This window comes from Ammospiza nelsoni, chromosome 1 (assembly GCF_027579445.1).
Source record: "Ammospiza nelsoni isolate bAmmNel1 chromosome 1, bAmmNel1.pri, whole genome shotgun sequence".
Taxonomy (NCBI): Eukaryota; Metazoa; Chordata; class Aves; order Passeriformes; family Passerellidae; genus Ammospiza; species Ammospiza nelsoni.
The window spans coordinates 131,548,534-131,562,958 of NC_080633.1; the positions used below are offsets into that span (position 1 = coordinate 131,548,534).

At 37.4% G+C, this 14,425-nt stretch overlaps 1 protein-coding gene across 9 annotated transcripts in view; it reads right to left on the minus strand.

Moving 5' to 3' along the window:
* MATN2 (matrilin 2) overlaps window positions 1–14,425 on the minus strand; it is a 69,840-nt gene that overhangs the window by 5,401 nt on the left and 50,014 nt on the right. For 3 of the 9 annotated variants that reach the window (XM_059484538.1, XM_059484530.1, XM_059484546.1), the window contains exons 12-24: window positions 14,066–14,188; window positions 13,856–13,978; window positions 13,521–13,643; window positions 10,676–10,798; window positions 10,459–10,581; window positions 10,243–10,365; window positions 9,952–10,074; window positions 9,630–9,752; window positions 9,368–9,490; window positions 9,080–9,202; window positions 6,740–7,153; window positions 4,177–4,329; window positions 96–167 (exon numbers count right to left, since the gene is read on the minus strand). In XM_059484538.1, coding sequence (XP_059340521.1) covers window positions 96–167; window positions 4,177–4,329; window positions 6,740–7,153; window positions 9,080–9,202; window positions 9,368–9,490; window positions 9,630–9,752; window positions 9,952–10,074; window positions 10,243–10,365; window positions 10,459–10,581; window positions 10,676–10,798; window positions 13,521–13,643; window positions 13,856–13,978; window positions 14,066–14,188 — 1,869 coding nt within the window. The remainder of the gene's footprint in view (window positions 1–95; window positions 168–4,176; window positions 4,330–6,739; window positions 7,154–9,079; window positions 9,203–9,367; window positions 9,491–9,629; window positions 9,753–9,951; window positions 10,075–10,242; window positions 10,366–10,458; window positions 10,582–10,675; window positions 10,799–13,520; window positions 13,644–13,855; window positions 13,979–14,065; window positions 14,189–14,425) is intronic. The other 6 variants (XM_059484583.1, XM_059484590.1, XM_059484573.1 and 3 more) reach the window with 5 other exon arrangements.

Below are 14,425 nucleotides of genomic sequence, written 5' to 3' on the forward strand. Positions count from 1 at the left end.
ATGGGATAAACCATTTTAGCTGAATTGTGAGAGTTCTCTACAGAAGGCAGCATGAAAAGGCAGCAGGAGAGGACACTTGAGTTAAAACAGCCAACCTGAAGGCTGTGGACCAGTCCTATGAAGCCTCCCAGATGATGCATCCTGCTGGTGAGGTGACTCTCTCAAGGCTGGTAGATAGAAATTTCCAAAGGAAATGATATCACAAAAGAGCAATAAAAATGTTCACATTCCCCACAATTGATGTTTCTTGCCAGTAGCTTGATATTTGTCTCTCATAACACATGGAGAATGCCTCATACCTGTGCAATTTAGAAGAGGTCCAGTGTTGAAACTCCACAATTTGCCCTTCAACTCAGACTATCAGAATAACTCCTCCAAAACCAAAGTGATTGTTTAATAATAGCGAAGCAATCTGAAATGACAGCAATCTACTTTGTGTCCTACAATGAAAATTCTTTCATGTTTCATTATCATCCATCATCCTTTGGGGTGAACTGAATAAGAACATTGCTTGGAGAAAGAAAAAGTTTCTTCCTGTCCTTCAGTTTTCTTCTTTATAATGGGAAACATTGATCAGGGAGTTGGGAGTTTTTAGGTGAGAAGGGTGCAGCAGAGTCTATTTGATACACTACAGGCAAAAAATACACGTTTTTAATTCATGAAGCACAGCCTTTAAAATGTAAGGATTTATTTCAGAGTCCACACTCACGTTTTTAATTAATGAAGCACAGCCTTTAAAATGTAAGGATTTATTTCAGAGTGCACACCCCGATCTTTTCAGTCAAGAGATGGAGAGGAAACAGAAACCTGTTGGGAGGCAGAACGGCCGCCATTGTGTGCCCTGCCCCTTTCCTGCCGCCAGAGGGCAGCGTGGAGGCGGCTGCGGTTCCTTAGGCACGGGTCCTTCCCGAGGACATGAACACTTCACCTTCCACTGACTCCGGGCCCTTCATGGCCGAGATGGGCTGAAGAGCAGGTATTTAACAACTGCACGTGACCGATGATGCCAGGGTGATGGAGCATCTGGGACACAGCCCCTCCTCTGGAAGCCAGAGCCCCTTCCCTAAAAGTGAATGCATGGGGGTAAAAGGTGACAGTGCAAACTTGCACCATATACCATGAAGATGCAGTAGGGAGGTGGAAGATGCTTCTGTGACATCCAGGTTTGCTATAACTATTGGGTTTAGTCAGTTTTGACAGATGCATAATAATATACAGCTGTGCTAAATTGCACTGGGAAGGAGATGAGGCCCTTTTGAGTGGAGGTTAAAAGTACTGAGCATGAATATCAGGGAAGAACAGATGAGTGGTTGAATAAGGAGACCAGAGATCAAGCAGGAGAACTACAATATTTATATAGAGAGCTATAGATATCTCAGTCTGCATGGGAACCAGCTGCTGGAAGGAACTCAGATTTTGGAGAAGAGTTCAGGGCAGAGAGGTGTGGGATGAGATCACAAGGGAATGAAACGAACCAGAAACAGAGTCTAGCTGAAGAATGATCAATGGGAACAAGGATGGTGAAGATTTCTGTTGTAGGAGCAATGGAGAAGGTAAGATGAATTTTGAGTGTTTGACCCTGGGTAATGACTTGCTCTAGAAGTTGTTCAGGAGCTGCAAGCTAATGAGGGGCTTGTTTAGGAAGGGCAGAGGAACTGACCTGAAGTGTTTGAGCTTTGGACACTGGGCTGGTATGGATATGTAATTAGGGACTGAAAAATGACAGATGCACTGGTAGAGGTGTGGCAGGAGGTCTCCAGTTTGGAATAGCAATTGGGCATTTAAGAAACTTCTCTTCAGGCTTGAAGAATAGTTGGGACTCTAGGATTTCTGATCTCATTGCCTCTGTGAAGCTGAATAAACACACAAGTAGTGACAGAGGCTGATCACCCTGAATCCCTTGGTGAAGTCAGTGCAATGAATAAATTTGTGGGGGAACAATGCTGAAATTGGATGTTGATTTTTAGTGTTCTGTTTTGTAAAAAAAACGCAAGTAATTTGTTAGGAGGAGCCTGTGAGAGTGTCATCAAAAGCAGAATCTGAATATTTGCTGAACTGAAAACTATCCACAATTTGGAAGGAGAACAGAATGTTAACCAGGTGGCTGCTGAGTACTGTCATCTGATCAGGGCTGGGGTCTTGTGACAAAAATAGTATATGACCATGTAATTAAAAGCTCCCACAATGCACATGCCCAGAGCTGAAGCTGCAATCATATTGAGTGTGTATTATGTATGACATTGCTGGAGCCTCGTTAGTGCTTCCAGTCAGATGAGAAATTAACATGAACCAAGGCAGTGAATGGGAACCTTCCAACTGAATTCCTTTTAATAAGAGGCAAGAGGGAAAAAAAACCCTCCTTTTTTGCCTTTACTACTAGTCATCAAGAATAATTAATAGTAATCAGCAGCTATTTTACAAGGCAGAATAAAAGAAAAAAGCCTAACCCTCAAAGAAACATTTGGAGAACTTTTACTTTAGCTGGAAACATGCAGTGCATCCACAGCTGGGATTAGGGATGAGAGGCTCTGTGGATCTCCTACTGTCCTCACAAGGTGCAGCCTCAGAAGACCTCAGCTAAGGATCAAAGCTGGAGTAAAGACAAAAGTCATTGCTATTGCAAAGGAGGAGAAAAACTGCGCTGTATACAACAGAAGGAATTAAAAAAAAACCAAACTTTTAGATTATGTAACAGGTTTGGAGGCAGAATTTCTGGTGGAGTGAGTTGATGAGTAATAGGTAGTTCTGGAGTGTCCAGAAAAACCAGGCTGGTCAGTCCTCAGTTCACAGGTGTGAGGCATTCATTGCCTGTTGTTGAGAGAGGGGCAGGCCAGAAGCTGAAGCACCAGTGCTGCCCAGTTACTGGAGGTATAGACAAGAAACTGCCACAAAGGGGCAGGATTTACTTCTTTTTTAATATTTCAAATAATGTAGTTAAAAGGAAAAAAAATGTGGTTGCTAACCACTGTTGTGGGTATCTGAAGGATGCATTTCCATCCCTGAGCTCTGGAGTTTGCTGGTCAGTGAGAGTTATTATACTGGGGTTTGCTAATGAGTGAGAATTATTGTTCTGGCTGCCAGATAGTTTTGGGTTTGGCTTCTCCAAAAGCTTTTAAGATGACATGCTGTCATTGGAAGATTGTCTGCCTAATAAGGTTAATTGAACTGACTTAGCTTTATGTTATCATTTAGTATTTCAGAAAGATGAAACTAGGACTTCTTAGGACTGAAGGACAAAGAGTATGCAAGCTAAGAAACATCCTCAAAGTCTTTTTTACAGATTCTTTCTTGAGATCTGTATAAAGAAAATAAAGAAATGTCCTGCAGCTAATTTTATACAATAATGTAAAAAAAAAAAAGAAAAAAAAAGGCAACATCTGTTTTGATTTAATTTCAAGAAAAACAACCGGATAAAATCTAGTGAAAATTAAATAATCTTGCACAATTCTATTCTTATGACTAACATCATTCCATGTGTTGTTTCTGAATTTTGCTTCAGGTACCAGTTTGAATGTGCAAAAAAATACTGAGTCTTGGAAATGTGTGAGTGGGAGAGATATGCTGTCCTCTCTCTGGCTCCATAGCTTTCATCTCAGCTCAGATTCCCCCTTCCCCTTGCAAAACTTCATCTGGGAATGTTTATATAAAAGCTGTTTGTTCCTGAGTGAAGAAGGGTGCTTTCTGAAACAAACCTTCCACACTTGTGTAGCAAAACTCAGAGCTTGTGCAAAACTGACATCCACTCTTTGTAGCTGTGAATGGATGTTCAATGAACTATTTTTAGTCTATAAATACACACTACAGGTCTTGATGGTTTATTTTGCTGTGTTTTAGGTTTTTGCTGCTGGTCTTAGGATTTTTTTAAAATTCTCATTAAGGTATTACAAATCCCTGATTATTTTCCCACATTCCCAATGAAATAGATCATGTTTATTTGGTGGAGTGGGGTTCATTGCATGGCTAACTTAACCAGAGAAAAAGAAAAGAGAAGAAGCGATTAATTCTTCTAGGCGTAGAATTGTACATTTTATGCAACATTCATGAAAATAAAGGGAAGATAATTTACCCAGTGATTGATTAACAGTATATATTCTTCATGTATTAAAGAGTAGAAAAATCCAAAAAGCAAAACACCGGAAAACATTTACTTCTATAAGGAAAATGGAATTTTGTTACCTTCACAGATTTGGGCTCTTAGCTCTTCACTTATGTCCTCCAGAGCTGTGAAATCCTCAGCATAGAAGAGATGTTTATATGATGGCTCAGAAGCAATTTCCAGCAGTTCTTCCTCAATTGCTTTTCCTATTCCAATGGCATAGATTATTATACCTGGATTCAAAAGAAATTGCACATACTTATTATTTCAGCAGTTCTAACTCTAAGCACTTGTTCGTCCATGAAAATAAGAGAGAAAGCGAGAGCCCAAGAAATGTATGTTATATGTAACTTTAAAATCAGTGAAGAGGGTTAATATGTTGTAATTACCGGGAGATTTGCAGAAACTCTCTTGTTTGCTGTAATTTGACATACAGTTTTTGTGTTAAAGAGATGACACTTGCCTGGCCACTATTGATAGTAAATGGTTCCAGAAAGAGTATCACAAACAATCCAAGAGAATCACACAGTTCAGCCTCACAATTGCATGGCAAGTCCCTGGTTTGTGTGTGTCTGTAGGGTATATGCAATGCAGGGTTGTTGGGAAAACCTATTGCATATTAGCAAATGGGGCAGAATCCTGAAAAATGGCAGTAATTTTTCAGAAAAATACCTAAGTGCTTCATTGAAATCCTCAGAGCACAATGAGGCTTGATTCTTGCTCTGTGAGGGGCACTAACAGGCTGGAAGGGCCACACAGGAGGGTAAGAATGGGAAAACAGAAATTTATGGGGCTAGGAAAGAAAAAGCCTTACAACAGGGATGCTCAGGACAAGTATTTCCACAGCAGAGGTGCTAGGGAGAAGGTAAGTGAGGATGTGTAATTTTCTTAACTCTGGAAGCAGGGAAGGTGGAGTGATTCAGGGCCCTCTCACCAGATAGATTTTAAACAAGCAATAACTACAAAACATAGAGATCTTCAATAATCTCTTTTCCAGCAGTTATGTTTTTATGCTCGTGAGCATATGGTCTGATAGAACATTTCTCTTTATATCAGTTCTGGCTTAGAAAGTGCCCACAACAAGTACTGATTTTGTGATTCATAGTACAGCTAGGACCTTCATAGGTTTAATATCTTTATTTAACATGAGGTGATAACTGCTGCACACTCACTGAATTGCAACTTTTAACCTTTCTGCTGAAGAATCACGGGTCTGATAATACCACAAAGTATGCATTTTCCAAGTTTTAAACTTTTAATGTATCTCCTTACTTTTCTTCATTAATCTGCCTACTACTGCACTTTATCCAGGAAAGGAAATTGTCCACCAGAAGCTAATTCAATTTAATGAATGCACCAGTCATGCTGAAGTTATTGCTATTTAAAGACTTGGGGATATCAGTGATAAAGTTATTCAGGGTCCATTTCATATTGAGCATTACTCTATTGGTTTTGCTGCAGTTACACAGAAGGTGGGTTTGGCTTGTAGCATTGCAGAGTCAGTGTAAGCAGTCCAGAGCTGAGGTTTCATTCAGCAAGTAAGGAAGTTGGTTTGTACTTCTTTCCTTCTGTAAATCCTCATGTAGTTTCATCTCACTAGCAAGCCTGTAAATGTTTGGGGGTTTTAAAGTTTTTAAAATCACTTTATCTTTCTTTGGAATTCCACTCTTATTAGCACATGCCCTTCTCATATCCTTGGGTGGTTTCCCCTTTTCTCCTTATGGAGAGGTATTGATCCTGATCAATGCTCTACTAATCATGTATCAAATTCTGATTAATATGTCAAATCAATAAAACAAGCACAGAAAAAAAGATGTGCAAAATCTTTTGAAGTCTGGCTATTATCTCTGTGTTGTGGCCTATCAGCCATGGTTCTTAAAGCAGTTTCTCATAAAATTAAAAAAAAGGTTTAGCAAAGAAAAAAGAGATTGTTTATTTTCTTGACAAGTTTTGAAAAATTTCAGTTCACTCTGCTAAACAGATGAAAAGATTCTGATTTGTGATACAGGTGTTCTAAAGGATGGATGTCTGCCCAAACATATTAGAAATTTAAAATCACCAATGTTCAGTCACATTTCAGCATATAGGCATGTAGAAACAGTAAGATAGACAGCACTACAGTTACATTCTTTCCAAAAGAGTCATCTTCCTTCCAGAACACCATTAGTGCTATAAAACTGGTTAGAAATAAAGAATATACCCTATAAACATAAATATAACCAATTATTACCATAGTATTTCTCACAAGAATAGATTGCTGTATTTTGAAGAGACAGCTTGGGGTTTCTTTTCTTGTTTTCCTAAAATTTTTGATGAAGTTCCCGGTGTTCCCATGTCTGTGTATCTAATGTCTACCCTTAGAGGATACACTCAGGGATGCCAGGTGGGTGGCACCACTACCTGTGGTGAGGCATTCCCCAAGAGCCCTGCTGTGGGGAGGATGCACATGCCTGGCAGCAAAGGCCCTTGTGAACACAAAGATCTGATGTGCAGGACAGTGGCCACTGTCACTGTACTGGTCAGACTGCTTTGGCAAACACTCTCTCTTTGTTAGACATCCAAACTGTTACTACATCTTATTCCTAACAATATTTGCCTTTTAGAACGAGACAATAAAAACATTGACACCAAACTTGCACTTACCACGCTGCTTTGCTCTGGTAGCCCACTCAGACACTTCATCCTGGGCCCGCCCATCCGTAAACACAATGGAGATTCGAGGCACGTTTGCTGAGAATGGTCTTGCTCCTTCTGTCTCTGTGAAGCTTCTCTCAGACATTTGCCTCAGTGCCAGTCCTGTCATGGAACCTCTGCCCATGTATTTCATTTGTGACACAGCTTTCTTCATGTCTTTGGCTGAGCTGAACTGCTTTAATGTAAACTCTGTACGAACCTCAGTGGAATACTGAAGCAAACCAACTCGAGCAGCTTTGGGTGAAATCTCAAGTGTATCCAAGATTCCTGAGACAAATTGTTTTACAATTTCAAAATTATCCTCTCCAAGACTTTTTGATCCATCAATCACAAACACCAGGTCAATTGGGCCTTCAGTGCATCCTGCGAAAAGAGCAACAGAGTGTACAGATCAAGAAAAAAGTCCACAAGATTGGGAAAGGGATCTGGATACCCTGGCAAAAATTCAGGAATCATCTAAAGTACCCTGTTCCTGGCTCGTCTTACTGTGCCAATGTGTCTGAAGATGTTGTGTACAGTCTGTCTCAAAAGATAAGAGTGGGCCAATAACTAATAATTTAACAAAATTATAACCACAGCAAATATTTACTGAGACATATTCTGCTTTGCAGAATACTACACCTGTTAAAAATGCTTCAACAATCAGCAAATGTTTAGAATTTCTCTTTAGTGGAGAGAACTGAAAAACATAGACAGAGTTGCCATCATTTTCTTCCAGAGATAAGCCTGTATACTAAGCTTGCATTTGTCAAATTTGTCAGCACTAAGAGACATGGAAGAGAATCACTGAAGCTGGATTAGTGTTACAGGCTTTACAACTATACAACACTACTACTAGTGTTACAACTATATAATTATTGAGAGAATCAGAATTGTCAAGATAAGGGGGTTTTTGCTTGTAAGTGTCTACCAATTTTGTAATTAGAAGACTTATGTATTGCTGCTCTATTTCTGGTTGACCCATTAGAGCTGGGAGTTTGTCAGAAGACAGGCAAATTTGTAAAATTTGTATTTCTCATACTTTTTGGCATATGCACATGCAAAAATCAAAGTAGTTTGTAGGGCATCAATAACAAGGTTAGGGATTTTAGAGATTGGAGAATGTCTTCCAAGCTGCAGACTGCTTCTGCCAGGTAGGTTGTTTTGTTTTGCTTTAAATTCTGGAGAGGAATTGCCTTCAGCAGGCAGAGATTAGTGTGCTTTGTGCAAAGGCTAGCTGCAGGACTCCTATTTGAGCTAGTTCCTATTGGATCAATGTAGCTTCCAGGGAAAATATGCCATACTAAGGAATGTAAGATTTGCTTCTTAGTCTGGACCAAATAAACTTTGACCTCCACTCACCTCTGATCTTTGTACAGGCAGAATGCTGTAAGCACCACACAAAAGAGAATTATTCAGCAGAAATTACTGGAGATGTTACCAAGTCAAAGTACAAATAACAGATTTTCAGCTTTAAAGCTTGGACTTCTATTCTTAGGAAATATCTATTTTAATACCGCTCAAGAATTCCTTTCTACAGTCATCTGAGAAAAAGACACCTCACATGTACTAAGGTGATGAAAATGCAATTAATGTACATATCAGAACCACCTCAATTACCACTGCATAAGTCAAGAAAGGGCAGCATGGTGCATGGTGTCAGTTAGGATCGAGAACAGCCAGAACAGCCAGAACTTGTTCTAATCACAGTCTCCTCAACTAAAGCATCCATTTTTGGCAGAATAAATGTTATTACTGAATTCCAATAGAACTTCTCCTCCAAGTATTAAGAGATGAGGAGATAAATAGATGTTATGTTGGAAGATAAGCAAATAAAATTAATGAGATTTTAAAATATAGTACATAAAGATAAAAGACCCAGAGTATATGAACCTGATTAAAATGCACATTCCTTGGTAATAAGATTCCCTTTTGGCTTTTCCCTGAGGTTTCAAAAGAATTATTATTGTACTAAAACAACTCTTCCAATTTGATAGATTTTTATATAGGAGAGCATCAAGTTAATTGTTTGAGACATTTTCTGCCACACACATATGCCCTGGGCTTTCAAATATTATATCATATTTGAAATGAGAGGCTGTGGCAGTATTCAAAGCCAAGCTATATTTGGCTTGGAGACACCTGGTCTAGTAGAAAGTGCCCTTGCCATCAGCAGGGAGATTAACTAAGTGATCTTTAATAAGGTTCCTCCAACCCAGACCATTCTATGATTCTATAATTTTTTTGAAGGGAGGTAAATTAATTTTAGAAATAAAAGAACCAAATGCTTTCTAAATGAAATATACTTACTTCTGCATGTTTTCTGGTCCTCTTTTAGTACATATCCCTCCTGGCATTTGCAGATATAGGAATCGCCATTATTAACACAAGCATATTCACAACCATGGTCAACTGATTTACAGACATCTTTACCTAGGAAAAATTGAAGTATTTTTCTGTATTCTATTTAACATTTTATAAATCCAAAGATCCCAGCCATTATATCTGAAGAACAAATGACAAAGGAGTACAATATCTTTGTTCATTTATGTAGCAATGCCAGAGAAGAGGGGCTGACAGACACAATGAGTTACTTACTTCGACATGTCCTCCCATCTCGTCTCAGGACAAAGCCCTCATGGCACTGACAGCTGTATGAGTTGTTAGTATTAACGCACACATGTTCACAGCCATGGTCAATGGATTTACACAGGTCTTTATCTGAGAATTGTTAAGAGAATCCCCTTATTAGACCATTTCTCTAATACAAAACTGTCATGAACAAGCTTTGAGTGAAAGTAAGTCTGTATTTCTTTTAAGACTGAAAAACATATTCCCCATAGAAGTTTCAGCTACTCACTCCTGCATGTTTTCCTGTCTCGCCTCAATATAAATCCCTTGTGACACTGACACATGTATGAATCTCCAGTTGGAACACAGACATGTTCACAACCATGGGTGACTGTTTTGCAGACATTTTTACCTTGGAATAATGAAAATTGTATTTAGCACAGTTAGCTAAGTAAATAAATTTCACAAAATATAAAAAATTTGGCTACGATTTGCTATGAAGGAGCTCACATTAAGCTGATTCTATAATAAAGACACAAATGACACACTACGGTTGCATAGTGTGTTTCATTAACAGATCAGGAAGTACAAAACAAGATTAAATAACTTACTCCTGCAAGTTTTTCCATCTTCTCTCAGTATGAAGTCTTCATGACACTTGCAGACATAGGAATCACCAGTATTAACACAAATATGCTCACAGCTGTGGTCGACGGAGTTGCAAACATCTTTATCTGAGAAAAGTGGATGGGGTTTGTGAGGTGAGGCTTGTTAGGGAGAGACAGTATCTTTTTTAAACCAGCCCAAATAGTTGGAAATCACAAACATACATGTGTGCACTCACACCCACAACACTTGAAAGCCTCAAATAAAAACATACTTTTATAGCTCAGGGTACTCACATCTACATGTCTTGCCATCTTCCTTCAGTATGAATTCTTCATGACACTGGCAAATGTAGGAATCCTCAGTATTCACACAAACTTGTTCACAGCCATGGTCAACTGAGTTGCAAATGTCCTTGTCTGCAAACAGGAGAGTTGGTAGTCAGCACACATCAGCAGAGGCCTTCATTACTGAATGTGTAATTCATGCAATTAAGTTCCTGTGCTGCTTACTTCTGCAGGTTTTCCCATCTTCTCTCAGTAGGAACCCATCATGGCATTTGCAGGTATATGAATCACCAGAATTAACACAAACATGTTCACAGCCATGGTTGACTGATTTGCAAAGATCTTTATCTGAAAACAGATGACAGCTTTTGCTGGTTAGCCCATTTCTACACGAGCACGAGCTGCAGATAAAGAGTATGTTGAGTAATATCAGACTACTTACTTCTGCAAGTTTTTCCATCTTCTCTTAGCTGAAATCCCTCCTGGCACTTACAAACAAATGAATCACCCGCACTAGCACACACATGTTCACAGCCATGGTTGACTGATTTACAAATATCCTTGCCTGGGAATAGTTAGATAATATTTATGTGGCTTGTTAGTTAATTTTTTTTTAAATAAATACAACAACTGGAAGATCAATCCCATGAGCAAAAAAAGATGGAAGCTTGCAAACTGAAAGCAGATCTCTCTCTCACTAGTTAAATGATGGACATCTTAGCTTACATTGAGTATCTATTCTTTATCATCTGACCAGAACTTCATGGTTTGGATGACCTCCAACTGAAAATAAACCATTTTAGGATTAATCTGACTAGATTAAGGAGGAGGAGTTTATGTTAAGAGCACCAAGAGTGAAATGGGGGAATAATTTAGTACAGTCATTTAGCATAAATGCATACTGGTAAAAACAAAACTAAGAAAAACACCACAGGACATGATTTAACCATAGGTCTTGACATCCTTATATCAGTGCCAAGAGTCTGCGTAAACAAAACCTGAAAGAACAGGAACTACTTATATAAGACAATAAACGAAATCTAACTGGATTGCTGAAAATTGATGCGAGGACTTTTATGACTGCAATGTTAAACCACTTGGTTAAAACCTCTTCAAAATGGATAGATGGGGAGAAAGTGCAGAAGAAAGTGGAGCCATTTATCAGCTTTCCCTTTTTCTTCTTCAAGCCAAACACAAGAATTATCAGTTTCTAATGGAGAACTACCTTTACACAAAAAGTGGCCTCCTGAGAGCCAATTTCAATTTGGCTCTTGAGGTTTGTGTCTTTAGAAGAACTTCAACCTGAGCCAAATTTCTCGGGGTTTCCAGCTACCAAAAGAAAAATTCCAAAAGCTACTACATAAGACAATATTCTGACTCAAAAATAATTATATTTAAGACATGGCAATCTAAATAAGATCTGGTCATAGTGGGTAAGGGAGAAATTACAACGTAAGTAAAAATTAGCATCTGCTTATACACAGCTGTGCACAACTCAGAAACATTTGTTTATAAACAGAATAAAATACAAACCAGCAGCAGACATGGCTATTACTTCAGAAGGATAAATTTTACATAGCTGAAAGTAAGCATGAGCCAGACTATGTTGGGATGCAAGAGGGAAATAATAATAGTAATAAAAAAGATCAATGATTGCACTATTTAAGGTTATTTTACTAGACACCCCCAAAAAATGTAGTCTCATAATCTAAAAAAAATGTCAGGCTAGTTAAAAAATCTAGAAATTGAAGTTGAAAACAGCTATAAGATTTGAAAACAAACTGAAAGAAAGGAACATTCACAGTATTTACAGAATGGGAAAAAAGTAGGAATTTGAAACACTGAAATAATAAGATGAAGGAGAAGGGGGTGAATGGCCAACCAAATAAAGGGTAGTATGAGTACATTATTTACATACTATTAGGAACAAAAAGCATTTTAACAATGCATTATTAATTAATGGACAGAAAAGTAGAACTCCTAATCTTCATGCAGAAATATTAAACACTTTGGTGTATTCAGATCTGAACCTATGAAATAGATTACTGATGACCTTGTTGGAGTGAAGAGTTTCACTCTGTGTGAAGTGACACAGCATCTAACTAACAAACACACACACACTTTTGAATAAGAAACTCCAGATAACTTGCAGCAGAGAGTTGCAAAAGAGGTTTCTGAAGAATATCATTGATGCTTAATGTTAATTTTCAGGAACTCCTAGAACTCTGAGGAAGCCCCAAAACACTGAGTTGTCTCCATTCTCAGTGTATGTATACACACTGAAAAAGCAGTATGGTTGCATATGGTTTAAAAAGATGAGTAGTTCACTGTAAGCCTGCCAGACTGACATTTATCTCAATTAAAATAATGCAACAGATAACATGGAACTCGAGTCAGAGTAAAATCAAAGAAAGAGGACTAATATCAATCAATTTGGTGTTATGAAAAAATTAATCCTGGAAAAACTAAATAAATATAAGGTAACATGAATCTTTTTGGATAACATCAAATCATATGTATTTTAAAATAGCCAGAATTAAGGATATACGTTTAGAAACAAGGAATGAAGGCTGTACTTACAGCCTTAAGGACATGGGACACCTGTAATACTGTGAATCTTAAATAACTTTTGATCATGGTAGATAACTAATTGAACATGAGTACTAGCAGAATATTTTGGTCAGAGACTAACACTGTCTTTTGCCAAAAAAAAAAAAAAGATTAAACAAAAGATAAATTATTTTAAAAATGATAGGTAGATTCAAATAAGAATTAGATGAGTTATTGTTCCTCTGCTGTAGATCCTGCTGTCTCCTATTAGAAGACTTTCTTTCACTGTGGTGCATTCACAAGGATGCTGATAAACAGCAAAGGTTTTAGGGGAGCAAGAAGTGAGTTATAAAAAGATTAGAAGACATAAAAAGCCTGAAGGAGTTTAATTTGCTTATAATTTACAAAAAAAACATGCTAACAGGTTACAGAACAAGTCATGATCTGCATGAATACAGACAGAAGAACACAGTACAGTTAAATGTAGCAACATCCTATGCTCAAGATTAAAACTCAATATACTTAATTTGGAAATGAAGTTCACATTTTAAAACCTACATTCAAACCTTAAAATTGTCTTATTTTTCTGAAATGTAGCTTTAGTTCAAGCAATCCTTAATTCATACAAGTCTTATGATCTATAGATAAAAATATTCCATTCTGGCTACTATGAACCAGTGAATAATATTCTAACAAGACAAAAAATACATTTCTTCTTTTATTAATAAACTACTTACTTTGGCATGTTTTCCCATCTTGCCTTAGTACGAATCCATCATGGCATTGGCAAGTGTATGAATCATCATTATTAACACAAAGATGTTCACAGCCATGACTGACTGATTTGCAGATGTCTTTACCTAGAAATAATTTAGAATTTATTTACTACAGTTTGATGAGTAAGAACATTTCCAAAACTTTAAAGACTAACAGTAGTAAACTCTTAGTAAACAAAAAATTTTTTCTCCTTTTTGCAAGGAAAAATCTCCTATAAGAACAACTGCCTCTAAATAATATGTTTTTTCTGTAGATGTCTGAATATAATAAATATAGTAACATTAAAATAACTTACTTTTACATGTTTTCTTATCATCCCTCAATACAAAACCCTCATAGCACTGGCAAAGGTATGAACTATCAGTATTCACACAAATATGCTCACAGCCATGGTCAACAGAATTGCAAACATATTTATCTGTTAAAAAATAAGATTTCCATATTTAAAATATATCTCCAAATGCGCAGATTATAAAGAAAATCTACTGAAGAGAAGGAAACTTACTTCTGCATGTTCTTCCATCTTCCCTCAGTGCAAATCCCTCATAACACTGGCAGATGTAGGACTCATCAGCATTAACACAAACATGTTCACAGCCATGGTGAACTGAACTGCAAATGTCTTTATCTGAGAACAGTTGATGATATTTGGTTAAAGAAAATCTACAGCAAATGGATCATATTTTCTGTTTCCAGTCTATTAGCTGATCTATTAAAAGACACTATTTTTGTCCACAGAGTCTCTTACAGTCAATTGGATGGTCTAAATGTATAAATGTATAAATTCTATTCCTATATTATACATATGAAGACTACTCCTTTATTATGACAGTAAACTCTTGTATTTGTTTGAATGCTTCTCAGA